The sequence below is a fragment of the Blennius ocellaris genome (assembly GCF_963422515.1).
Source record: "Blennius ocellaris genome assembly, chromosome: 14".
Taxonomy (NCBI): Eukaryota; Metazoa; Chordata; class Actinopteri; order Blenniiformes; family Blenniidae; genus Blennius; species Blennius ocellaris.
This window is the reverse complement of record NC_137663.1, coordinates 25,349,891-25,377,350: the sequence shown is the minus strand read 5'-3', so window position 1 is coordinate 25,377,350 and position 27,460 is coordinate 25,349,891. Positions and strand designations below refer to the sequence as shown.

The 27,460-nt window shown below is 42.2% G+C and overlaps 1 protein-coding gene across 1 annotated transcript; it reads left to right on the top strand.

Annotated features, from left to right (window-relative positions):
* The first annotated feature begins 12,875 nt into the window (after window positions 1–12,875).
* LOC308139699 (uncharacterized protein) lies at window positions 12,876–26,822 on the top strand. The gene is made up of 11 exons (XM_080509189.1): window positions 12,876–13,190; window positions 16,025–16,145; window positions 18,033–18,140; window positions 18,222–18,258; window positions 18,424–20,222; window positions 20,310–20,340; window positions 20,630–22,398; window positions 22,486–22,534; window positions 22,632–24,430; window positions 24,525–24,561; window positions 24,672–26,822. The coding sequence occupies exons 1-11, from the start codon at window positions 13,102–13,104 to the stop codon at window positions 26,198–26,200; spliced, it is 7,368 nt and encodes a 2,455-aa protein (XP_080365315.1). The 5' UTR covers window positions 12,876–13,101; the 3' UTR covers window positions 26,201–26,822.
* The last annotated feature ends 638 nt before the right edge of the window (window positions 26,823–27,460 follow it).

Sequence of the window (27,460 nt, the reverse complement as noted above, 5' to 3'; positions counted from 1 at the left end):
GGAGAAATATTCGCCGTGGTTGAACAAACTGTCGTTCACCGCGAGGAGGAGATTGTCCGTCTGCAGAGGATGCTGGAAATCAACTGGGGACCTCAGATCAAGTTACACAGAACAGGTATGAAAGAGTCTGGATGAACACGTGAATGTGACTCGTGGAGGATTCTTGCGTTTCTTTGGAAGCTGCAGCGATGCTGCAGTTCTTGCATCGAACAGAAGCGTCAATCTGAAGCGGAGAAACCAGTGATTGTTGTGCTGTCAGCAAACAGGAGAAGCGATTGACTGACACTCGGAGCTAATAGCGAACGTTGCACAAAACGGGGGAAAGGTGAGGACAAATAACTTGACATGCGGAGCAACTTTTTGTCTATTGACGATCTGTTTTCTGTACTATGTTTTGAAGTAACAACATTTTAAGTAATTACATAAACTTTACCCAACAACCAATATTGAATTTGTCTCACATTTTTTTTCTTATTTGTGGAAAATGCTTGAGGGAAGACGTCACAGACTATTATTTCATACCAAGACTACTTTGGACAAGGTCCAGATGTGAAGCTACTATACCCGGACTTCTCAAATCTGCACTAGATTTTCCTAAAGTGACTAAAGATTCATCAAAACACAGTTTCAGATTTGTGAAAGTTTTATTCTACTTCTGAAAATGAAAAGGGCGGTGTTAGATTTTTAGAGCCGTCCGAATGATGTCCGTGGTTCTCGGAAGTCTCAATAACACAGCACTAATCTGTTAGCCACTATTTATTGTTAAAATTAAAAAAATCACAGTAAATGACAAGAGCAAGTGACTCCACGGGAAACGCAGAGGATCGTCTTGTATCGCCGTGGCTGCTGTAATCACAATTCTCACACAAATCAGGCCGTTCAAATGCTTCTAACACCACAACATGTTAGATTAATCCAATAGAAAAAAGTATTCGCATACTAAAACGTTTTTGCCAAAGAAACAAGTGAAATTAAATTGATATTCTTGAGCAGCGCAAAGCGACCTTTCTCAATCGTCACCATCTTGGCTGTGACATCACAGCGAGAACTCTCACTGGGAACCAGGTTCGCCACCATCATTTGATTCAGGAGGCGTTCACGTTCAGTTTTGAGACCAGAATAAACCATCTGTAAAATGTCATCCAATTACAACAGCTGCTGGTTAGGGGGTACCGTCGCCCGAATCAAACACTGACCAGACAGGAAGTAAAGAAGAAACACGGGCTCATTGATTTATCCGGACCGAAACTCGGAAGTCCCGCCACTTTAGCCCCATAGTGGCTAGGCTAGTTAGCTTGTGCCTAATGGGTATCCACAAACAACAATGATATCTACTCCATGTCTTTCCACGAGCCATATTGCAGGAGAAAACAAATGTTGCAGGTTTCCCGCTTTCCGCGTCTTTTTCATACTAGCGGACCCACAATGCATTGCGGTCTACGTCACATCCTCTCAAACCTCACCCCGCCTGCTTGAAAGAGGAGCGAAACCGGCGTTTTGAAGGGCACCAGATTCCGATTGAAGGATCCGGATCAGAGAAAGTTTATCCAAAAAGTAATCGTTAATCCACCAGCCGTTCAGCAGCTGAAGGTCCAAATCAAGTAATAATGTAGTAAGTAGAAGTAATGTAACTAACTTTCTGTCTTGTACTTTTTTGTCCCTCCAGAGCTCCTGCAGCATCGTGACTGTCGGGAGGAGCAGCTCTTCAAACAGGAACCAAACTGCTCTCTAGAACTGGAAGAACCAGAACCTTCAGAGATCAAAGAGGAACCCGAAGAAGCAGTACCTCCAAAGATCAAAGACGAACCAGGAGAAGCAGTACCTCCAGAGATCAAAGAGGATCCAGAAGAGGCAGTACCTCCAGAGGTCAAAGAGGAACCAGAACCTTCACAGATCAATGAGGAACCAGAAGAACCAGAGTCTCCACAGATTGAGGAGGAACCAGAATCAACTGGAAATGCAGAGCTCATATCAGCCTCGGATAAGAAGATAACTTGTGAAATCTGTGGTAAAACCTACAACCGACTGGATAGTTTTATGGTCCACATGAGAAGACACACAGGTGAGAAGCCGTATTCTTGTGAGTCATGCGGGCGCAGTTTCTTTGATCGTAGTTCATTGTTGCGCCACATGAAAACTCACACAAGTGAGAAGCTGTATTCTTGTGAAACATGTGGGAAATGTTTCGGGCAACAGAGTACTTTGATAAGTCATATACGAACTCACACCGGTGAGAAACCGTATTCTTGTACAACATGTGGGAGCTGTTTCTGCGATCGGAGTACGTTGTTGCGCCACATGAGAACTCACACAGGTGAGAAGCCGTATTCTTGTGAAACATGTGGGAAAAGTTTCACCCAACATAGTACTGTTTTGGACCACATGAGAACTCACACAGGTGAGAAACCCCATTCTTGTAAAACATGTGGAAAGGCTTTCAGTCGACAGAGTACGTTGTTGGTCCACATGAGAACTCACACAGGTGAGAAGCCGTATGCTTGTGGAATATGTAATAAAAGTTTCAGGCAACGGTCTACTTTGTTGACCCACATGAGAACTCACACAGGTGAGAAGCCGTATGCTTGTGGAATATGTAATAAAAGTTTCAGGCAACGGTATACTTTGTATGTCCACATGACAACTCACACAAATGAGAAGCCGTATTCTTGTGAAATGTGGTCAAAGGTTCAACCGACAGAGTCAGTTGTTGGTCCACAAGAGACCTCACACAGGTGAGAAGCCGTACTTTTGTGAAATGTGGGAGAAATCTGTCATAGTTCATTGCTGCACCACATGAAATGTTGCAAAAAATTAAGTTATGAAAGACTCCGTGGGGAATCTCATTCAGGAAGTCCAAAATCACAAGGAATCATCCAGTTTAAAGGAAACGTTACTGATTTAAACACTGTTGAGACGGTTGCTTCAGGATAATTGTTGTTTCTGGTTTGTGACAAATAAATGTGAAGATTTCAATAAATGTGGTTTCTATTTGTGCTGAACTACACAGAGGTTGACAAATGATCCCCATGTTCTTTAAACAATCTTAGAGAAGCACGTTTCATGTGTATTTCAATACAATTGCTTTTTTTGTGTGTTTTGAAATTAATGCAAAATCTTTTATGAGCAGATGTGAACTTTGAAGAAACGCAAATAAAATGTAAATGTGAATCCAATGGATTTTGTTATTCAGTGTTATTTTATTTAACATAAATGGATGATAATTGAACCAGTTCTCCTGCTGTTCAAAGAGGGCCGGGAGGAACCGGAACACCTGCAGATCGGGGAGGAACAAGAAGAACCAGGCCCGCCGCGGATCAAGGAGGAACAACGGGAACCAGTACTTCTACTGTTCAAAGAGCACCAGGAGGAACCGGAGCGTCCACAGGTGGAGGAGCACGGGGAACGTGGGGCCAGCTTGGAGGGGGCGTGGCCGAAGCTTCCCCGCGAGGAGACGTCTGGTGAAATTGTCCATAGAAATCAGAATTTAAATCCCAAACTAAAAACGGCCACTGAGAAGATGAATTGCGAAATCTGCGGCAAATGCTACAAACGTCAGAGTGAGTTTGTGCGCCACATGAGAATTCACACGGGCGAGAAGCCGTACTCCTGCGAGACGTGCGGCAAGGGTTTCGGCGTGCACAGTTCTCTGTCGGTGCACAAGAGGACTCACACGGGTGAGAAGCCTTATTCCTGTCAAATATGCTTTAAGAGTTTCAGCCAGCAGAGTAACCTGCTGGTCCACGTGAGGACTCACACGGGCGAGAAGCCGTACTCCTGCATGTTTTGTGGCAAGCGTTTCCATCAGCAGGGCAGCCTGATGACTCACATGAGAACTCACACGGGTGAGAAGCCGTACTCCTGTGAAGCATGCGGGGTGAGATTTAGTCACCGTAATTCGCTGCTGCGCCACATGAAGACTCACAAAAACACCGAGCCGTGAGGCTTGAGCCCCAAAATGGCAAGTTCTCATCCAGTTGAAAAAAAACGTTACAGATATAAACATTGTTCAGACTGTCGGTTGAAGAAAAGAGATGTTTTCAGGTTTTTCACAAAACAGAGCCGTTAAATAAATGTGGTTTGCATTTGTATTATACCTCACACAGGTTGCCAGACGGTCCCCGGCTTGTATAATGAATCAACGAGAAGCACGTTCCATTTTTTGGTATCTTAACACAACTGTGTTTTTGTGTGTTTTGAAAAATGTAATGTTAAAATCTTTCATAACCAGATGTGGCCTTTGAAGAAATTGAATTAAAATGTCTAAGGGTTTTGTTATTCAGAGTTTTGTTTATTTTTATTTACCATGAATAAATCATAATTTAACTTTGAACTCTTTTTAATGCCACATGGGGGGAAAAAAACACACTTTTTGCTTGCATGTGACACACATGCCTGCCGAAATACAATGTTTTCACTTCGGGGTTTGAGAGACTTTATCAGGGAACGAGTGACTGCTGCTGCTGGAGAAATATTGAGATAATATAATATTGAGAACTATTGAATAGAATGTAAATATATATATTCTCTGAAAATCAAGACATTTTCGAAAAGAAAATTGAAAATACAGACCAAATATTTAACCCAATTGAATAAATAACCCCCAGAAAAGTGCAATATTTATTCAGTGAACTCGTATATACATGTACATGGATTGTGATACTGAGCTGCAGTTCCCACTCTGTCCAGTAGGTGTCAGTCTGAAGCTGAACGTCGTTTGTGATCCTCCAACAAAGTGAGCGAAGAAGAAGCTTTGACGGGCTCCTCGGATGTCGTTCGACTTCCCTCGTCTCACGGAGGAAATATTGAAATATTTCATCACCTGCAGCAACAATGAGTTCCCTTCAGGCTTTGAGAGAGTTCATCAACGAGCGACTAACTGCTGCTGCCGGAGAAATATTCGCCGTGGTTGAACAAACTGTCGTTCGCCGCGAGGAGGAGATTGTCCGTCTGCAGAGGATGCTGGAAATCAACTGGGGACCTCAGATCAAGTTACACAGAACAGGTATGAAGGAGTCTGGATGAACACGTGAATGTGACTCGTGGAGGACCACATCAAGCAATAATGTAATAAGTAGAAGTAATGTAACTAACCTTCCATCTTGTACTTTTTTTTTTTTTTTATTTGTCCCTCCAGAGCTCCTGCAGCATCGTGGCTGTCTGGAGGAGCAGCTCTACAAACAGGAAACAAACTCCTGTCTAGAGCTGGAAGAAGCAGAACCTCAAGAGATCAAAGAGGAAACAGGACCGTCACCGATCAAAGAGGAACCAGAAGAACCACAACCTTCACAGATCAAAGAGGAACCGGAAGAACCAGAGTCTCCACAGATTGAGGAGGAACCAGGAGAACCAGAATCAACTGGAAATGCAGAGCTCATATCAGCCACGAATGAGAAGATAACTTGTGAAATCTGTGGTAAAACCTACAACCGACTGGATAGTTTTATGGTCCACATGAGAGGACACACGGGTGAGAAGCCGTGTTCTTGTGAAACATGTGGACGCAGTTACTGTGATCGTAGTTCATTGTTGCGTCACATGAAAACTCACACAGGTGAGAAGCCGTATTCTTGTGGAACATGTGGGAAAAGTTTCAGGCAACAGAGTATTTTGATAAGTCATATACGAACTCACACAGGTGAGAAACCGTTTTCTTGTGCAACGTGTGGGAGCTGTTTCTGCGATCGGAGTACGTTGTTGCGCCACATGAAAACTCACACAGGTGAGAAGCCGTATTCTTGTGGAATATGCGAGAAGGGTTTCAGCCGACACGGTAATTTGTTGGTCCACATGAGAACTCACACAGGTGAGAAGCCCTATTCTTGTAAAACATGTGGAAAGGCTTTCAGTCGACAGAGTACGTTGTTGGTCCACATGAGAACTCACACAGGTGAGAAGCCCTATTCTTGTAAAACATGTGGGAAGGGTTTCAGCCAACATAGTACTTTGTTGGCCCACATAAGAACTCACACAGGTGAGAAGCCGTATGCTTGTGGAATATGCAATAAAAGTTTCAGGCAACGGTATACTTTGTATGTCCACATGACAACTCACACAAGTGAGAAGCCGTATTCTTGTGAAATGTGGGAAAAGTTTCAACCGAGAGAGTAATTTGTTGGTCCACAAGAGAACTCACACAGGTGAGAAGCCATAACTTTGGTGAAATGTGGGAGAAATTTCTCTGACTGTAGTTCATTGTTGCACCACAGGAGAAATCACACAGGTGGGAAGCCGTGTTCTTATGAAACATGTAGGAAGAGTTACAGCAGATGGAGTACTTTTTTTGGTTCACATGAGAACTCTCACAGGTGAGAAGCCATATTTTTGTGAAATGTGGGAGAAATCTGTCATAGTTCATTGCTGCACCACATGAAATATCACAAAAAATTAAGTTATGAAAGACTCCGTGGGGAATCTCATTCAGGAAATCCAAAATCACAAGGAATCATCCAGTTTAAAGGAAACGTTACTGATTTAAACACTGTTGAGACGGTTGCTTCGGGATAATTGTTGTTTCTGGTTTGTGACAAAAAAATGTGAAGATTTCAATAAATGTGGTTTCTATTTGTGCTGAACTACACAGAGGTTGACAAATGATCCCCATGTTCTTCAACCAATCTTGCAGAAGCACGTTTCATGTGTATTTCAATACAATTGCTTTTTTGTGTTTTGAAATTCATGAAAAATCTTTTATGAGCAGATGTGAACTTTGAAGAAACGCAAATAAAATGCTAATATGAAACCAATGGATTTTGTTATTCAGTGTTATTTTATTTAACATAAATGAGTCATAATTGAACTCCATAATATAGTGGGAGGTATGAGAAGTGGAGGCGGAAGTTTGGAACAAGAGGCAATTTTTTACCAGATTAAGAATTGAGCATATCTTCTTAAACAGAACAAAACACAAAATTGGGAAACATCCAACAGGGGTTGTCTTCCGTGCTCAGAATCAGAAACAGTAGAACATGTGCAGTTTTTATTATTATTATTATTATTATTTCTTCGGTCATTGTTCAACAAATAAAATAAATAATAATATATAATGAAATATTGGGGGAAATACGTGGCGATGGAAAATAATGTAGATGAGTACAGCCAGCAGGTGGCGATAGTGCAACTTCATGGATGTAAACTGCCGTTTGATCTCAGACAAAGAAGAAAGATCTTTGTTGTCATCTCCTGCAGAGTCCAGTCTCCAAATCGGTGAGCCTCGTCTTCAAAGATAACAAACTGCAACTCTTAGTACAGACACCATAATTACGACATGAGACCGAAAAGTGGGAAAACACGAGGCACAGTGAACAAGAGAAAGAGACAGGAGGAGAAGAAGAGTGCAGAGTAGCCGTCACCAATGCTAATGCTAAAGCTAAGTTCGTGAACGAATTCAATCGGTGGTTTTCGTGAGGAGAGGTGAAAATGGTGCTTGTGCTAAACAAGCTACGATCAACAACCAACCAGATAAAGTGTAGTTTTACCTGTAAAAGGGCTAATGGTTACGATAAGGGGAGGTGGGGAACCATAGACCTAATATACGGAGACACCTGGCGCTGCCTTCTGGAGCTGGCGTCTCAGCGCGGCGCCATCTTGGATGGGGCACCCTGCACCTCCACTGCTTTTTATTTCTACTGAGGAAGGCGTAGTCCGCCTGTAATAATCGTAATTCCCCGAATTTTCACACATAAAAAATATGATCATGAAAGCTGAGTTACTTTGCATTGTGCTTTTTTTTTGTTTCACAAAGACTGATATATAATATCGCATATTCGTAAATGTTTACATTAAGAAACAGACAGAACAAGAGAGAAAGAAAGAATGAGATACCGCCCCTATGTGTACACGATTAACAGAAACATGTCTTCATATTTATGTTTTTGTGTGTGTTGAGTCAGTGAAAGGGAACATAATATTTATTTATAACATGTTAGAAGTGCATATGTGAGTCTGCGTAAAAAGGGTTGCAGAAACAAGCGAGAGATTTTAATCCAAGCAGACTTCTTTGTATCATGTCTCAAACAGGAAATATTTTATCTCCTGCAGCAACAATGAGGTCCCGTCAGTTATTGAGAGACTTTATCAACGAGCGACTAACTGCTGCTGCTGGAGAAATATTCACTGTGTTTGAACAAACTATCATCCAGTACGAGGAGGAGATCGACCGTCAACAGAGATTGCTAGAAACCAGCTGGGAACCTCAAATCAAGTTACACAAGACAGGTATGAAAAAGTCTGAATGGACACGCGACCGTGACTCGTGGAGGATCGTTAAAGCTCACAGACAGAAATGATGCTGCAGCTGCAGTTTTTGGTCAAACTAAAATAACAGGAGTGATTTTAAAGCAGATGCATAACTATAAAATATTCAACGCTGGTAGTTGGGTAAAGGTTATGCTTAAATACATCATCAAAAAATAGTACAGAAAACGGATAGTCAATAGACAAACAGTCACTCTGCATGTCAAGTAGCCTTTCCTGTCCCATCCATCCATCTCTGTAATATATATATATATATATATATATATATGTCCATCCCACCAGTGTCTTTTGTCTTGTTTCCCTGCAGAGAGTCCACAGCAACACGTTGGTCACCAGAAGACGATCTCCAGCCTGGAGCAGGAGGAACATGAAGCTCCACACATTAAAGAGGAGGAGGATCTTGTTGAAGTGACTGTGACTGATGGTGAAAGTGACGATTCCCAGGACTCAGTGAGAGACTGGACCGTCCAGAGACTAACTGCTGCTGCTGGAGAAATATTCACCGTGTTTGAACAAACTGTTATCCAGTACGAGGAGGAGATCGGTCGTCAGCGCAAACTGCTGGAAATCAGCTGCAAACCTCAAATGAAGTTCCACAGAACAGGTATGGAAAAAAAGATTTGTGTCTCTGCCAGGAACCTTGGATTGAACTGAGACAGACTTTTTTGCACATTTCCAGGTTTGAATCGATACACAGTTGCAGATGAAATCAGTGACGCAAAGAGTGTCTAGAATTACTTCGAACTACCTGCAAATACATTGAAAGAGATTAAAAACAAAAATATAGCTATTCATTGAAAAAACAAATGGGACATTTCTGTTTTCAGACTGTTTTGTGGAATAACTTTGAAATTATTCATTAATTATTCAACAACAGTGAAGAGAAACATTTTAACCTACCAATAGTATTAAACCACACACACATAAGTGCTAAACAAGCACTCGTTATTTAGGCATTAAAGAAATCTCTAAGCTCTAAGATTTAAAGACCGGTAATGAAACTGATCCGTTACTATTTTTAGATACCGCAGGAGATCTTATTACTGTATTATTGCCTAACCCTGATAGTAAACAGTTAACACAATGTTGTGCCAATGACAGCACTTAGTTCAGCGGTAGTATCAAGCGATAATGTAATAAGTAGAAGTAATGTAACTCACCTTCTGTCTTGTACTTTTTTGTCCCTCCAGAGCTCCTGCAGCATCGTGACTGTCGGGAGGAGCAGCTCTTCAAACGGGAAACAAACTCCCGTCCAGAACTGGAAGAACCAGAACCTCCAGAGATCAAAGAGGAACCAGAAGAACCAGAACCGCCAGAGATCAAAGAGGAACCGGTACCTCCAGAAATCAAAGAGGAACCAGAAGAAGCAGAACCTCCAGAGATCAAAGAAGAACCAGAAGAACCTTCACAGATTGAGGACCGCCAGGAACTCGGCAGCAGCGAGGAGGAAGAGCAGAGTGATTCCTTTAGGGTTTCTTCTATTGAGGAGCAAAGTGACCTGAGTGAAGCAGAAGAAGAACCAGAGACTGAGCAGCTGCTCTCTCGTGACTCTGAAGTCCACGATGTAACAATAGACACTGAGGAACCAGAATCAACTGGAATTGCAGAGCTCATATCAGCCACCGATAAGAAGATAACTTGTGAAATCTGTGGTAAAACCTACAACCGATCAGATATTTTTTTGGTCCACATGAGAAGTCACACAGGTGTGAGGCCGTATTCTTGTGAAACATGTGGGAGCAGTTTCTGTGATCGCAGTTCGTTGTTGCGCCACATGAGGACTCACACGGGTGAGAAGCCGTATTCTTGTGAAACATGTGGGAACAGTTTCAGTCGCCAGAGTAATCTGATGAGTCATATAAGAACTCACACAGGTGAGAAGCCGTTTTCTTGCGAAACATGCGGGAAGGGTTTCAGCCGACAGAGTACTTTGTTGGTCCATGTGAAAACTCACACAGGTGAGAAGCCGTATTCTTGCGGAACATGTCATAAAAGTTTCAGGCAACGGCCTAGTTTGTTGGTCCGCATGAAAACTCACACAGGTGACAAACCGTATTCTTGCGAGGCATGTGGGAAGAGTTTCAGCCGACAGAGTACTTTGTTGGTCCACATGAGAACCCACACAGGTGAGAAGCCGTATTCTTGTGAAACGTGTGGTAGAAGTTTCTGCGCCCGGAGTTCATTTTTGCGCCACAAGAGAACTCACACAGGTGAGAAGCCTTATTCTTGTGAAACGTGTGGCAAAAGTTTCAGCAACCACAGTAATTTGATGACTCATATGAGAACTCACACAGGTGAGAAGCCATATTCTTGTAAAACATGTGGGGCAAGTTTCAGTCAATACGGTACTTTAACGAATCACATGACAACTCATACAAGTGAGAAACTGTTTTCTTGTCAATCGTTGGCAAACTTTCAACCGATAGAGTAAGTTATTGGTGCACATGAGAACTGACAGGTCTGAAGCTGTGTTTTTATGTAACCTGGGGAAAGTTTCAGTCAATACGGTACTTTTAATAATTCACATGACCACTCAACAAGTGAGAAACTATTCTTGTGAGACTTGGGATAAGATTTACTCGTCGTCATTCATTCATACATGAAATCTCTCAAAGAGATGAAATCATGAAAGACTCTATGAGAGATCTCTTTTTTTTTTGTGTGTGTGTGTTTTATTTATCTTTTATTTATTTTAGCAGATGTAAACTTTAAGTAAATCAAAATAAAACATTTATGAATCCAATGGGTTTAGTTTTTCAGTGTTTTTCATTTAACATGAGTCATTATCAAACTTTTCACACTTCATAGGAAAACTACATTTTTTTTACATGAAAAACATGCGGGCTGAAATAAAATATTTTTGGAAAATTTTATGGAATGTGTATCTCTGCAGCATGTCTTGAAACGGATTATATTCATGAAAACATGTAATTCTTGTCTCAAACAAAAGGTTTATTTGAAACAATTGAATAAAACAAACAAGCAAGATGTTAATAAGAATGACAAGAGATGGTGTATGTGTATATATATATAAGCATACAAAAAGCATATAAAAGCATCATAACATACAAAATAAAGATATTTAGAAATCTAACTTTTTTAGAAAAGTGTGAAATCACAACTAAAGTTTACATGATGCATTTTATTATATATTAGAGTAACTAAAACCCATTACAACATAATTCAGAACTTTAGATCCTTGTACTGAAAGAATTAAAATGGTATGCCTCTTAGTGTGTCTGATAAAGTTGACATGGATCATGTTCGAAATAGAAACATTTATATTAATTGTAGCATACCCCCCGATATGAAGGATGACACTTTACTGATGGATTTTAGGTTTAATGGCAGTAAACCCTCAATCTCACCGTAAGAGCTGGGAATACACACAGAAATTGCACGTGAATTTACAGCCATACTCTTACATCCGTTAGCCTAGCATAAACGTAACAGCTTTAACATTTTTTCTTAGCTTCACAATAAAATCAATACATTTGTAACCTTTTAAACCATAAAACAGTCAAATATAATTTCATTACAAAGCGAACAAACCTTGTGCCTCTATCAAGGGGCTGCCAGGGGTAAAACATTTATAATACAGTGATTACGCTCCGTGAAACTTCCTTCTCCGTGTCCTTTCGTTGACGTAAAGCTACACATTTGCGCGATCAGGAAGTTGCGCTTTCAAAATAAAACATGAAACAGGAAGTTGAATTTAACAAACCAAAAATGCACTCAGGGTTATTTACGTTAATCAAAAATATATTTTATTCGGAACCTGTTCTGATTAAATAACTAAAACCTTTCTTTACAGAAATATATAACTCTAAACAATGTAATATGAATTTAAAAAAAATTAAAGCCTGTTTTGTCCCAACTCTCAAGAATGAGTGAGATATATATGTATTTTATTATTGTAAAATGTTCTTGTGGTATTTAATGCAAAAGCCCTTTGTAACCATGTTTAGAAAAGTGCTATACAAATAGTTATTATATTTATATTTATTTAATGAACTGACACTTTAGAATATAAATCAACACATTCAAATAAAGCAGGTACAGAATCCACCGGATCTGATACCACAATTTGTGGTTGTTTTTTTTTTTGCAATTCTCCCAGAACATGACCGCAATCATCTTGTAAAGGATTAATCGTTATCTGTGCTTGAATACATTACTGTCATATAGAACTATTTGATCTCCATACCAAGCAACTACTTTCCATTATATTAGAATAACACTTTGTTAAACAAAGAGCTGTCCGTCTTCATAACTATTCACCCGAAACACGACCTGAATCATCTTGTAAAGGATTAAATAAGTACAGCGGTTTTATCTGTACTGTCATAATTATATCTGAGCAAGGATAGAGAGTTTTTGCACATTATTTGCCAGTAAACCTTGATTTTACCATTGCTGTTTTTTTTAAATATTGGGCATAAGAGTAAACTATAGCTAAACAAAGAGCAGAGCAGATTTGCGATCGTCTCGGAACACCGCGTGAATCATCTTGACATCGCGCGCAATGTCTATGGTCGCACGTCTCCGTCCCGTCCCCTGCGGTGCTACCGCGCCCCCTGCCGGTGAGCTGTCGGAACTGCGCGTTCCAGTTCCTGGTTGATGATAACACGCTGTCGGAGACTCAGCGCAGCTCACAACATGAACTTTTGAAAGCATGGAATTAGACGGTTCTTAGTTCTTGCCAAAGACACATCAAGCGAGCGAAAAAGTGATAGCAGACTCTTCTGGCTGCAGGTTTTTTTTTCCGAGGCATGACTCTGTAGAAGGAGTTTGCTTCGCTCGTCTGCTAAGCTAAGCTAAGCTAACTAGCTCCGTTGCGGGTCCAAAATGACTGATTGCTGCGCCGCGGCGGGCTGCGACTCCCAGCCGGGGGAAAGCAGCCCCCCGCTCTTCAGCTTCCCTTCGGATCCGGACCGGTAAGACCTTATTCCGCCATGTTGCGGGTTTTTGGGGGTTGGCGAACCGCTGCGCTGGGGGGGCACAATGACTGAGTTAGCTCTCCGCCGTTAGCCTGTTAGCCTAGCATCACGCTGGAAAATGGCGCAGACTTGTGCTCCTCTCGGAGGAAAAAAGTCGGCGTTCAACACTCCGCTCGGCCGGCCCGCCTCGGAAACCATCTTCGGCTGTGTGAGGGCTGATTCGCGGGATTGATTTGACGTTTAAAGTGTTTCCTATACGGAGAAAAAAGCCCAGTTTGAAACTTTTTTTTCTCTCTTTCAAAACGGGTTACACGACACCTACCGTCTGCACCGTGGAGGCGGACTAACTTAACACAACACCTCCGGTTTAACTCGGCAGATCTCATTCAAGCGATTATAAAAATCGCCCCGTAGCTTTTAAAAACAACAACAAAAGAACGTGTGTTTGTTTATGTGATGGTTCCTGATTGAAGTTAGTGTAACAGCCTCTGTTTCTTGGCCGGTTCTTTCTTAAAAACACGAATTTGGGTCAAAATAAAGTGTTCATAGAATCAGAAACAAAACAAGATGAGGCAGTTTGTATCTCCTAAGCTCCTCTCCTGTGGAACAAACTTCCTGAAGACTGCTGACATGCAACTTTTAAATCAGGACTTAAAAAAATTCTTATTTGCGCAGGCTTTCGAATAAACAATAGATTTTACTTACTTTATTAAATTGTTCTTAACCTCATTTAATCCACTTTCCTTCATTATTTATTTTAATGCGTTTCTTTCATTTCTTTGAAAGCTTTAATGTATTTATTAATATAATTCTTATGTTTTTGTAAAGTTAATCTGTATTTTTATCTGTGAATTGCCCTGTGTTTGAATTGAGCGCTATAAATAAATTTGTCTTGCCTTGCCATTAAACAGTGTTAATTTGACTGAATCCAATATGTTCAACTATTATAAATTGGTAAATATTGTTTATTTTAGCAGGTACTCTCAGTTTAGTATGATCAGATCAAATTAATGAAGTGATATTTAATTGTTATACACCTTCATGACAGATAATGGTTTACATTACAAGTGCATTTTAAAGTTCAACAAAACACAAGATAATATCTGTGACATTATGTTTCATTATTATAAACTATTAACTATTTGCAGTTTATCTTTTATAAACAGTCTTATGCAGATTATAAAGGCGTAATCCATCGTAGCCATCTTGGATGAGGGTGTATACTCTGAAAATCATCATAGTCAAGTGTTAAAAGAGTTACGTTGTGGCTTAGGCTCGGTTTCCACAACGTTTCTAGTAAATATATTTTTGTTTCAAAACATTTTCGCATTCAGACGGTAGCGTTTTGAAAACAATATCTGTTTACATTATAACGGCAGAATTGCTGAAAACGATGTAGTCTGCATGCCAGGCCACAGACGGGTGCTGTTTGTTTTTGTAATGAAACGACACATGCGTGTGTTCAGGAAACGATACGCTGTAAACATTCACAATGGTGCGCGACATTCTTATGGACAGACCGTTTCAGTTTGAACGGCCATATTTGTAGCCTACAAAAGCATCTGTTGTCCTGTGTTGTACCCTGTGAAAATGCCGATCGCTTTACTTGTGAAAAGACTCGACGCAAATTAACACATTCAGTAATGATTTTCATCCATAAGAGGAAAGAAAAATATTGAGAAATGCAAGAGAAAGAGCCCTGTCGATTAGAAAAACAGATCACAAAGCATAATGACATTAATGTGATGCTTTGTTAGTAATGCCTTTATCAATATCTGTTTAACAACTAAAGTTGTTTATAGAAAAACACTTTGACGTTCAATGCACAAAGATAATGTATTAGAGCCTAAAAGTGTCACCATCAGATGATTTGAAAAGAAAAAATGGAAGAAAACGTTATTTTGGATGTAGGAGGAAGCTGTTTATCCTAAAAAGAAGTAAGGATTTCCATGATTCCACAATTATCAAACAAAATCTTGTGTTTTTGGCAAGTGTCTTCAGTCTTCACGTACAGAATTGAATTTTTCCCAGTCGTTACAAGAAATCTCTGGCAATCGATAAAGTCTGGAACCTGGTAGCAGCTAAAATTGAAGTCCTCACATTGCAGCTGTTTCTGCCTGTACTTGACCATTAAAAAAAAAAAAAAAAAAAATCAATAAAAAGAGAAGAAAATGTAAACAAAATTTTATGGAATGAAAAGGATTTCATGCTCTTCGTATTAATTAATGTTACGGGGGTTGAATTGAATCATTTCTACGATGCATTGTGACGCTGATAAACCTGCATCAATGGAGTGATAAAGCAGAGTTGATTATAATGTAGTAATGCTTCTTGATTTTCCGGCGGTGGATAATAAAGTTTTCAAGATTAAAAAAAAGAAATTGTGAGTGCAATGTGGCCTTCAGGTACACCAGAGTGGACAAGCGATGTCTGAAGTTTGGAGATTCTTAATTATTAATGATAATGACAAAAGTAAGACAGACGGGAAATTTGGTTCTGCCCAAATACCTAGAGGACAGAAGTAATTTTCTAAAATGAACAATTCCGGTTTTTGACCAAAAATATTGTCCGTTTCATTCAGTATTTTCTCAAAATAAAAAGACAACGGTATATTTCATATTGATGGCATACACAGATATCAATGTTGTCTTTCAAAGGCTGGAGGGAGATAATTTTTTTCCTCTGGTTGATTTGTACCACAGAGAATAAACATTTACTACTCCAGCTCTGCAGAGTGACTATATATCACTAAAGAAATCCAAAGTGCAGTTCCGCATTGATTAATTATCAATGTTTTCTTTTCTTTTTTTTCCCCCCCTCCGTGTTTTTAGCTGCAAGCAATGGCTGAACAACTGCCGTCGCCTCGATCTGGCCTCGGAGCCTCCGGAACAGTTGCATCAGCTCTACAGGCTCTGCGCAAAGCACTTCGACCCCTCCCTGATCTCTCACCAGGTAAAAAAGCCGACCTGTAAACAAAATAAGCGCATGGTGAATTTCTAACCCTGGAGATGCCGCGCCCCGCACGCTGGGCTGCCGGACCTGAAACAGTGTTTGCTGAGTGTCTTTTGTTACTCGTATGGAAACCGGGGCTGCAGCAACAAATCCATAAAATTCGATTATTAAAAGAGTTGGCAACTAATTTCATTATCGATTTGTTGTGTCACGCGATTTATGCGCCACTCGCCCATGGAGCGGAGTCGTTTACTTAAATATCTCCACTTCTGCTCCCCGCTTTTCTCCACCTTTCCTAAAGTATTTTATATTTCACTTCAGGAGTTTTGAGCCGTGTGGCGATCTTTATTTGCTTTGTGATTGTTCAGACAGGGAGACGGAGGATTTCCTCGCACAAGCTCTGGCGACGCGCATAGTCGCGTGGTCACAAAATTTGGGCTGCGCGACTTTATGTTGAAATTGTAATCATTTTCAGTACTAACTGTTTGATCTTGTAAAAATAGAGACCATTTCATTCCATACACTGTGATCACAGCAAAGAAAAACTTTGAAGTGTAACTTTAAAGGTTATTATAACAATATTTTACCAGTCTGATCCACTCAGGATGAAACTGAACTGTATGTCGGCCATGAAGTACATTAAATCTTATTTAATAATTATCTTGTATACATCTTATATACATCTGTATATATTGCATACATGTTGTATTGATTCAGTGATGTGCTTTTAAATAACCATAACATATTTAGTGTTCGTTCAATATCAACTGGTCCTACAATTTGAAATGTTTTTTGTTTTTCTTAGCCGATTCATCGATTAATCGAAAAAGTAATTGACCGAAAATAGTGCAGTCTGGGTTAACGTCTTTAAGATTATATCTTTTTACATTTTTAGGCCAAAGCTGACTGAAACTATCCCACCATGGGGAAATCCTGACCTCAATGACTTGACATGAGAAAGATAGTTCCTATAATTTAAGCACCTGTCACGATTAATTGAGATGTATGTTGTTTTTCACACACAGTATAGAAACAGTCTTTCCCGAGCTACCAAGTCTGTTGGAAGTTTCCTATTATTCACATTGAAAATAAAGATCAGTATGTATGAAGGAACGGGTACCACATTCTGTACTTTTATAGGTACCGGCCGAATTCTGTCGTTACTACCGAGCATCGATTGAGATAAATTCAGACGGTACCATGTTTTTGTACCTAAATGCAGCCTGGTGACTGTGAGGGAGTGGAACAATAGGTGATTTTCAGAGTCGGGCTTGAACACAGAATTGCACGCACGCGAGCGTAACGATGTCCGTAGCTCCATTTTCAGGTGACGTGGCAACCATGGCAGATAGAAAAGAGCGGCTCCACTTTAGAAAATGCGATGCGATGTAATCTGCATCGCAAAATTCGCTGCAAAACTTGTGAGGCGAAGTGCAAGGCCAGCGATGGGAATACTTCTAATCTGAGGAAGCTCCTGGTTAAGCACAAGCTTTTTCTTAAGGCTGAAGAGTGCACAATTTTCAACAGCCTCAGATCTGCCCTCGCACATCTACCATCACAAAGGTTTCCAGAAGGAAAAGGAACATGTGGGTTTTAATTTGTGCATTAAGAAAAAACATTGAGTAATTAGAGCTAAGGGTTTTCATGTTGAAGAAATTTGTGAAACAACTGCGGTGTCAGAATACTGATAGTTGGATGTCGATTTGATATATTTGTTAAAGTTTTTATATTAAGAAATAAACGTTAAATTAAAAAAATACAAAGATATTTTATTATTAAACAAATGAACATTTATTCCCAGATACCGGGTATTGGGACCATAACAGTTCAAATGTGAAAGGTACCCTTCCCTATATGTATCTGATCTGCTTCTGGTTTGTTTTTCAGAGCGCCTCCAGCGGTGTATTACAGGAAGATGCGGTTCCAACCATATTTGACTTTTCAAAGCCAGTGAATAATCAATCCACCTACAACAGGAAGCGAACTCGAGACCCTGTAAGTTTTGATTTTATCTCGTAATTTGTATTTTTAATGCTGCCAGTGCAAAAGTTTTATCATTTTCTCCCATCTACCTAGTCTGAAGAGGAAGCTACTGCTGTGAAGAAAACAAAAGGTACTGTAAGAGACTTGATTCATCGATACGAATTGCATTTTATGTCTATATGAGGTCAAAGTCATGCTTAAATTTATTAACTCCTTTTGTTAAATATTTATTCACTGAACAAAGTGTCAATTTCCAAAGTCATGTCAAAATTAGTATTTCTTCTTGTAACCTTAGAAAATGAATCGGGAGACTTGAAAGACGAGACAAAAGAAGCACCTGAGGAGAACACTGCAACAGTTGACCTGCAAAAAGACCCTGAGACCCAAGAGGACGGAGCCAGCTCGAAAGCAAAAGAGACCCTCAAGGTCTACTTCAAGGAAATCCTGGCACTGACTGGATTCAGCATCAATGGCGCAAACATCAACACGGACGAGCCAATCGGAGGCGCGCGGGGCCAACAGGCCCTCAATCGCATCTGTGTGGAAAAAATCGACAGGAAAGAAATCCTGCAGTTCAGCGAGGACCTCATGCGGGAGGAGATCCAGAACAGCCTCCGGCTGGCACGATTCTTCTCCATCCTGCTCCAGGATGCCACGAGCATCGAGGGGAAGGAGCAGATCCCGGTGTTCATCAGGTCCGTCACAGTGGCAGGGTTCCCACAAAAGCACCTCGTTGGATTCTTACCGTGCGAACTGGACGCCGAGAATCTGTTTTACATGCTCATCGCCGAGCTGCGAAGCAAGTGGGGGCTGCGGATGGAGCACTGCAGAGGACTCACTTATCTGGTGACGGGCAGCATGTGTCAGAAAATGCGAGATCTCACTTGCAGGATTCTGCAGGAGTTTCCACAAGTCGTTCTGTCGCCAAGTGACCCGTATGCCTTCAACATATGGATTATTCGCTGCATGCCCGTGCCCTCCATCCAGAAGGTTGCTGACACTGTGGAGGAGGTGGCCTCATTACTCAGGAGAACTCCAGAGCTGTCCCAACGACTGGAAGGCAAGATTCAGACAACATACGGGCATTTAAAAGGCGAAGTGGATAGAATCAAAACGGCCATTTCTGGGAATTGGGAATATAGCACTGATGCGTTCCAGACCATGCTTGAAATTCTGGAGCCATTCTTGAACTGTATCAACGAGATGATTTCGAAGGTCGACGAAGATACTGCTGAACAAATAGCAAAGCTCAAGCCAGTTTTGAAGAACTTCAACTTCATCATGACACTTCTGGCACTAAAGAACACCCTGTGTTGTGTGAGCATACTTAACTCGAGTCTCAGGGGAATAATCAGCATCAGCAGTACTTTGCAGTACACAATTTCCAATGCCTTAAAGCTGGTAAGCAAATACCAACAGGAGCTCGCAATATTCCACAGGAAGTGGTTCTCGGACGCAGTCGGCCGAGCCAAGAAGCTGGGAGTGGAGGTCAACAAACCAGAGATGGCACAAGAAGACGCAACTGAGACCCCGCTGGAGGATTTCTACAGAGAAACGCTCAGCCGGCCCATCCTGCAGTATCTCGTTGCAGAGGTAAAGAGAGTGTTCAGCATAGAAATGGTTCGGATTCTTCGGTGGCTCTCGTTGGTGCCATCGTATATGGCCGACCACAATTTCAGCATCCGTCGGGATAAAGTGGCCGACGCCAACCTCAACAACCTTGCACGGCCCGACACGTTCTACGAAGAGCTGGGCTGCTGGGAAGTGAAGTGGAGGCACGCAAGCAAGCGCAGGATTCTGCCGACCACCGTGTTCGCCACTCTCAAGATTCCAGATATTGGGTTTTACCCAAACGTGCAAAGCTTGCTGAGGGTGCTGGGCACCGTTCCCTGCGTAAATGCAGAGGCAGATGTGTACGGTCAATACCACATGGTACTGGAAAGGTGCCACTCCTTCCTGAGAGCCACATCAGAGGACCAAAGACAGTGCAGCATGGCGTATATCTACGTCAACCAAGATGTGCATTTCAGTGTGGAACAAATGGTCGAGTCGTATGTCCAGAAGCATCCAGACATCCTGAACTTGTTGCAAACGGTGAGTAGAATTTGTGAAGCTAAATATATTATTTCTTAGCTGATTGTAGTGAAATAATATATGATTGTTTATGTTTATGTTTTGTAGGATGATGACACAGGAGACAAACCTTTGCAAGGTAAGAGGATTTTTAATTGAAGTTTGTTTCTATTGTGTACACTGCTGTTTTGCTATATTGATATTAAATGAATCACCTGGTATTCTCACATATCCAGTGTCTCTTAAATTGTCTTTAAATGAAATTGTCTTAAAGCTTGCTGGATACACAGAAGTGTGCCACACCCACTCAATAATGATTACATCAAAAATACATTAAAAGGATGACAGATTTGATGAGTTCACACAAACTCCCATTTTTCATGTAAAACCGTGATCTCACCAAACACCACTCCTGCCTGTGATTTCAGTGGCGGCCCAGGGAAACCATCCCGAAAAGGACACCGAGGAGGAACTGCACCTCATAAACCTGGAAATGGATGCGGAGAGGCTTGTAGAAATGAAGTGCGCAGAGACTGACAGAGAATCCCTTAAATCTGCTTTGCAGGCGACAGTCACAGCAGCATACAGCAGTCACAGCCGGTCACAGAGCGACACCTGTCCTGCACAGGATGGAGAGGTCGAGTATGTGACCAAGTCTGAAATGAAAGAGGTTCTTACTGTGTGTGAGAATGCGGTCAGGGAGGGAATAATCATGGAAGTGGGCACGTCCTTCTTTTCGTTGTTCATTGACCGTGTAGTGAAGCTGGGAGAGAAGGACTACCTCCCACTTTTCCTCAGGTTCGTGGACAGTTTCGATGTCATGCGATTGGAGCTCATGGGATTCCTCGAGGCAGACCTTGATTGCGACTACATGGTACAACGTCTGATGGAGATTCTCACAGTGGAGTGGCGTCTTGATCTGAACAACTGCCGAGGTCAAGCGTACCTTGGTTCTGGAGACGTTTCTTACAAGCTGAAAGCATTTGCCTGCAAAGTCCAGGAGAAGCATCCTCTTGCTATAAGCACACACTGTTCCTCCTACTCTTTCAACACCTGGTGGTCAAAATCAATTCCAGTCCCTGCTGTTAAAAGAGCCCTGGATACCTTTGAAGAGGTGTTGATGTTCTTTGGCAGCAGTTCCGCTTTAGAGAAACAGCTTGACCATGTGATTGACTTTGGTCTTCGAGAGAGCTATGAAAAGGTCCAGGAGTTGCAGGGAAAATTCTGTACCCTCTGGCAAGAGAAGCATGATTCCTATGAAGTGTTTGTGCAGATGCTAGAGCCTTTAGTCGAATGTCTTGAAAAAGTCAAAAGCAACCCACAGAGATGGCACGCCAATGTGTCTGACCAAGCAGGAGCCCTCCTCAGCAGGGTGATGGAATTCGACTTCATCATTGCCATGGTGGTCTTGAAGAATGCCTCCTCTTTCACCAGGGAGCTCAGCGCTGGTATACAGAAAGACCAGTTCACCGCTGCCTCCCAACTTTGCCAGATCAGTGGCATTGTGGCAACTCTGAACAGAGTGAAAACAAATATGAAGGTGTTTCATCAGAATTGGTTTGATGAGGCCAGTGCCATGGCACAGAGTTTACGAGTACAGATCGAAGTGCCTGAAAACTCTTTGCCCAGAGACAGCATGGTAAAACCTGTCGGTTTTTACAAAGATAACCTCAGTGTGCCCCTCGTGGACAACCTTATAAATGCTGTGAAAGATCATTTTTCAGAAGACCACAAAGAAGCACTCAACTTTCTCTCTCTGGTCCCGTGCTCAGTCACTGTGAGTTACATGTTCGAGAGCCTGAAGTCGAAGCCTCCCCTTTACAGCAGCGACCTACCTGATGCCGACAACTTCTTTACGGAGCTGTGCTGTTGGAGAGTAACGTGGAAGACCAAAGTAGCATCCGTGACTATCCCCAGCTCCATATTTCACACGTTGCGCCTGCCACTCATGCAGTATTTTGGGAACATCAACACACTGCTGAGGATTATGTCAGTGCTACCCAGCACAGTGCTGGAGGACTGTGGTGTTGTCATGCGCCACAAGAAGTTTCAAGACTACCTGAGAAACACAAATCCCAAAGACAGGTCCCCGTGCCTGGCGATGCTGCAGGTGGGCACGGACTTCAGCAGAGACCTGGACCGCATGGTGACCCAGTGCCTGAAGGTCACCCCACAGGCCCTGGAAGGCATCTGCTTGGTATGAGCTTGCGTTATATGTGCTTTATTTCTGTTTGTTGTTTATATGTGATTGCCTGACTAACTATATTTCTTGTTGTTCTTGTAGGACAAGGAAGCCAAGAGTTTAATCAGGAACACAGAAAATAATATGGAAGGTATGATCGATGCGATCCTTTTTTTAATTGAACATTACGTTTTGAATACTGGTATAGCTAATGTGATTTTTTTTTCTCTTCTTCTTGGTGTTTTTAGTCAATTCTGTCAAGGATGAAGCAGAAGAACCCATTATTCAGCAATATCCTATTAAAATAGAGGATCAAGAAATGAAACCAGCAGATGAAAATGGGCACACAGGAGACAACTTTCAAAGCCTGGCTACTGTCTTTCGACTAGCTGCACTACTGGGGAAAAAGAATTCCACTCTTGGTGACCTCCCAGAAGAAAAAAGGGAATATTTACTCCAAGAGCTCAGCATGTGTCATTGGGTTGAAAATGACAACAAAAGCACACCCTGCATAGGTGATGATGAAATAGTGAACCTCCTCATCGATAGCATCAGAGATGTTATACTAAAAGAAATCCAGGATTCTCCATTCTTCTCGCTGATTACAGACAAACCTGTAAAGATCGCAGACAAGACCTACCTACCTGTTTTTGTCAGGTACGTTGGAGAATCTGCTCCAAAGGTGGAGCTCATGGGGTTCTTGCCATTTGATGAAAACTGTCACGTTGGCACACAAGCAAACAAACTTGCAAAGATTCTTTCCGACGAATGGGGCTTGCCGATGTCTCAGTGTCGAGGGCAGGCGTTCATGCACTTGGGCCCAAGTTATCAAAGCCTGAAGAAAATGTCTCTAGATTTGCTGAAGAGCTTCCCCCTCTGCGTTGTGACGCCCAGTGAGTCATGTGGCCTTGCCCATTGGTTGGCAGGAAGTGTGCCTTGTCCTTCAGTAGCAAAAATGCTGGATATCACTGAAGACCTGCTGCTGTTTTTTAACGAATCTCCTCGTCTGGAGGGACAGTTGGCGCAGGCGGTCGATGGACTTCTGAACATGCCGAGAGAGGCTCTTGAGGAAATTCCAGAAACGTGTTGCTCGAGGTGGAAAAAGAGAGAAGACTTCTTCGATATTCTTGCGGACACTCTAGAGGGCATTCTCAGCTGTCTCGATGCTGTGAGTTCTTGCGCCACAGGTGCGAAGTCAATGCACGCTCAAGTCCTCTCCACGGCTCTGAGAAATATGGATTTCATTGTCACCCTTGTGATTTTGAAGAATGCATGCGCTCCCCTCCGTAACTGTAGCACCGTCTTCCGCTGCGGAAACCCTGCTGACATTCTCTGTGAAGTGGAAAAAATTCCCTCTATCATCGAAGCCCTCAACAAAATGTTAGAAAATGTTAGCACTGTGCACTCCACTTGGTTTGAGCAGGCCTTTCAGCTTGCAACAAAGGTGGCACCTGAACAAGTGTGCTTCTCAGAGGAAGCCAACAGCTACGAGTCTCCTGAGATCTATTACCGAGAAAATCTCAGTGTTCCTCTTCTTCGAAGTCTCGTTGATGAGATGAAGTACAGTTTCTCAGAAAACCACTTGAAAGCCCTGTCGGTCCTGTCGTTGCTGCCGTCTTGCAACCCGCAGCCCATACTCTCGGAGTCCACAGACAAGCCCTTTAGTCTCTTCCTTACAGATCTTCCTGAGCCTGATGCAGTGGAGCAGGAAATCAACACATGGGCTGCTGTCTGGACGGAGAAATACCAGGACGTCGCTCCACCAGCATCCATTGCTGAGGCGCTAGTTCATCCTGAGTCAAAGAGCCACCCAACCATTACCTTACTACTCCGGCTAGTAGCCGTCCTCCCCAGTGTCAGCATGGAGTGTGACCTCATGAAGACCACCCTGAATTCAATGAGGGACCTGTTCAACAACACGGTGTGCAAAGGCGACAGAATCGCTCAGGTGATGCTCCGCTCCCACTACAACACAATACTGAGGCTGCCAGAGGTCATCGAGAAGTGCTCCGATGGTGATCCGGAGAGCGGCCCATTTCTGTTCCAGGTAAATTTCATCTGTCATTGAGATAGAAAATGATTTAAGTCTTTTCTAAATTCACAATATGTTCATAATCACACTGTAAATATATCTTTTTTAGGTGATGGGAACACTGGAAACACTGAAGCTGGACAGTGGTAAGTGTCCATGATAATTTCAAAACATTACTCTTCGTCTCATTGTGACACAATAACTAGGATGCTTGGAGGAGAATATTAGTGTGAATTCAATTTATTTCTGAAATTAGGATTCAAAGAAGCACCAACTGACGCGGGACTGCACAGCTCAAGTGTAGCTGAGAAAGCCACTGATGGAGAGGAGACATCAGCTGATAGCCAAGCGATGGTGGAGGTCGTCCCGGGACCAAGAACTGCAATGTCCTTCTATGATCCGCAGGTCCGTGAGCAGATGCTCAAGGAATTATGGGACTCTCAGTTCTTTACTTTTCTAACTGAAAAAGAAGTTAAAATCGATGGTGAGCTCTATATTCCGTTGTGCATCAGATATCTAAACAAAGAGGATGTGCAGTGTGAAGAAACATTGGCTTTTATCCCATTTAGTGAGGATCCAGTTGGCCTTACAGAGGCTATAGAAACTGCTCTGTCTGAGAAGTGGGGGCTCAACATGGAGTATTGCAGAGGGCAGGCCTTACTGAGTGTGGGTGAAGTAGGGGTTCAGATGAGGGCAGCAAGTTCAGCTATATCTGCAAAGTACCAACAGGCTGTGAGGACTGCCAGCTCTTCTTTGTCTTTAAATGTTTGGCTGGCTCAATCCTCCCCGGTTGAGGAGGCCGCGAACACAGCAGTCCTCATAAATCAAATTTTGCACTGGCTCACAGAGGACGTGGAACGCCAGAACAAACTGGAAGAAATGATCATTCACGTATTCCAGGACAATGAAGCGAAGGGCAGCGAGTTAAGAGACAAACTCATCAAAAACTGGGACAAGAGTCATGATATGCCAGAAGTGATGGTAGACATTTTGGAGGCGGTCATGCTCTGTTTGAATGAGCTGAAATGTGAGGGAAGTGCGTCAGTTCGGCAGAAAGCCTCGCAGTTCTTTGATGCCATAAGAACTTTGGAGTTTGTTCTGACGACAGTGGTGCAGAAGAACGTTTTGAGTATAACTAAAAAGCTGAGTCAGTCTCTTCAGGGCAAGCCGTTAGACATGCTGCTTGCTGTGCACCTCTTGCCTTATTTGAAAGCATCCCTCAGTACACTGAAGAGTGACATCGACACCCATCACAAGGCTTGGTTTGAGGAAGCGGTCGCCCTGGCGTCTAAACTCCATGTCACCATGTTGCATTCGGTACTTCTTGAGCCCCTGAGTGAGTTTTACAAAGAATCGGTGAGCCTGAAGGTGGTTGAGCACTCGATAGCAGAAATTGACGAGCTCTTCACGGAGAAGGTCTTAGACATCATGAGGTGTCTGGAGATTGTGCCTTACGCAATGTCCAAAGTAGAAACCAGCGTTCTCGGTGGTCTCGTGTACCGCCTGTACAAGGAGGACCTACCGGATCGGGCGTCTCTCCACACTGAGATGAAGTCGTGGAAGGAGAAGTGGTTGGACCCCCTGGCAGGCTACCTTCCGGCGACCATACTCGATACGCTCAAGACGTCACAAATAAGGAGCTTCAGCAACATTGAAACTCTCCTGAGACTTCAAGTCATCTTGCTGTTTTCACGAAGGGAGAGCAACTTTAGGGAGGGAAAAAGGAGCTTACATGAATTTGTTCTACAGAAGAAGAGATCCCTCACTGAGCTTCATCCTCTGTAAGACTTGCAGGTCTTCCATTACACTAGCAGATTGGATTCGGTGTGATGTTGCAATCATGCTCAAGAATAATGAGAGTAAAGTTGGCACGGTGATATTTCTCTGTACATTATTGATCTAAATTGTTTTGAGATTTCCTTTGGTTGTTATCCTGGAGAGCCCTATCTTATACTTTGTTTTTGTTTTGTTTTTTTTAATCCTGTAGTTTGTACAGTTTTATTGCCCAATGGGACCAATGTCTTGGCAAAAAAAAAAAAAAAAAAAGTAAATAGCAATGCTCCAATGACGTTTATCAATGCTTGTGTGCCTTGATGCAAAATTAATAATTCACCACTTGACAGTGTCCCATGGGCGTTTGAAACAACTCTATTTTTGTCTATCCGAAATGACCAGACTGACTTCTGTATATCACTGTCATCAGTCCATTCTAATTAATGAATTGCACCCTTTGTCTTTTCCTGGGCACAACTAGAAAAGGTTAGTTCCATCATGTCTTCTGATGATTTTTCCCATGTTTCCTCTGTGCAGGAATGACTTTGCTGTAAACGTATCTTTGAAAGAATGTTTCCTCAATAGGAAAACCTTCATATATATTTGTCAAAAAAGTAATAAAATATTTCAAAAAGAGGTTTTCTAACACTGTTTTTCTTGTGTGTAGCAGGCAGCTCTTCACTACATTGTCGTACTTCTAGGTTAACACAAGATGGTGCTGGCGCTCTGCAATTGGCTTTTAAGGGCCAGTAACTAAACCAGTAGAACCACAGGCAGGGGGCCATAGCTTCTCAAATTTATTATCACATGAATTAGATTTAGTTACAGTGAGGATTAGTAGCTGCACAGAACAGATTTTTTTTTAACCATTTTATTAATCCCCTTAGTGGAATTCCTTTTCCCACATTTACCCATCCAGTTTCTAGGATGTGTGCAGCTACATTAAGGTGCTGATGGGGGTCAAAGGTCATGCACTGGGACCCACAGTGGTGATCTGACCAAAGTGAGATTTTAAGTTGCAAACTTCCAATTCCAGGTGAACTTCTTTACCCGCCAGTTCACTACTGCTCACTACTTTTCCTAAGCGACAAAGGTTTTTCATATGGATCGTCGGTGTGAAGGATTTGGGGACGGTGATTCCTCTCGTATAACCTTCAAATAATGTTTCTACCGAGTAAATGTTTAGTTTTACAAAGAGAAGTATGTGTCCTCTGGAGAAATGAGAGCCCGCTCAGCTGGTATTTGCCACCAATGCAAATCATTGCTTTTGGG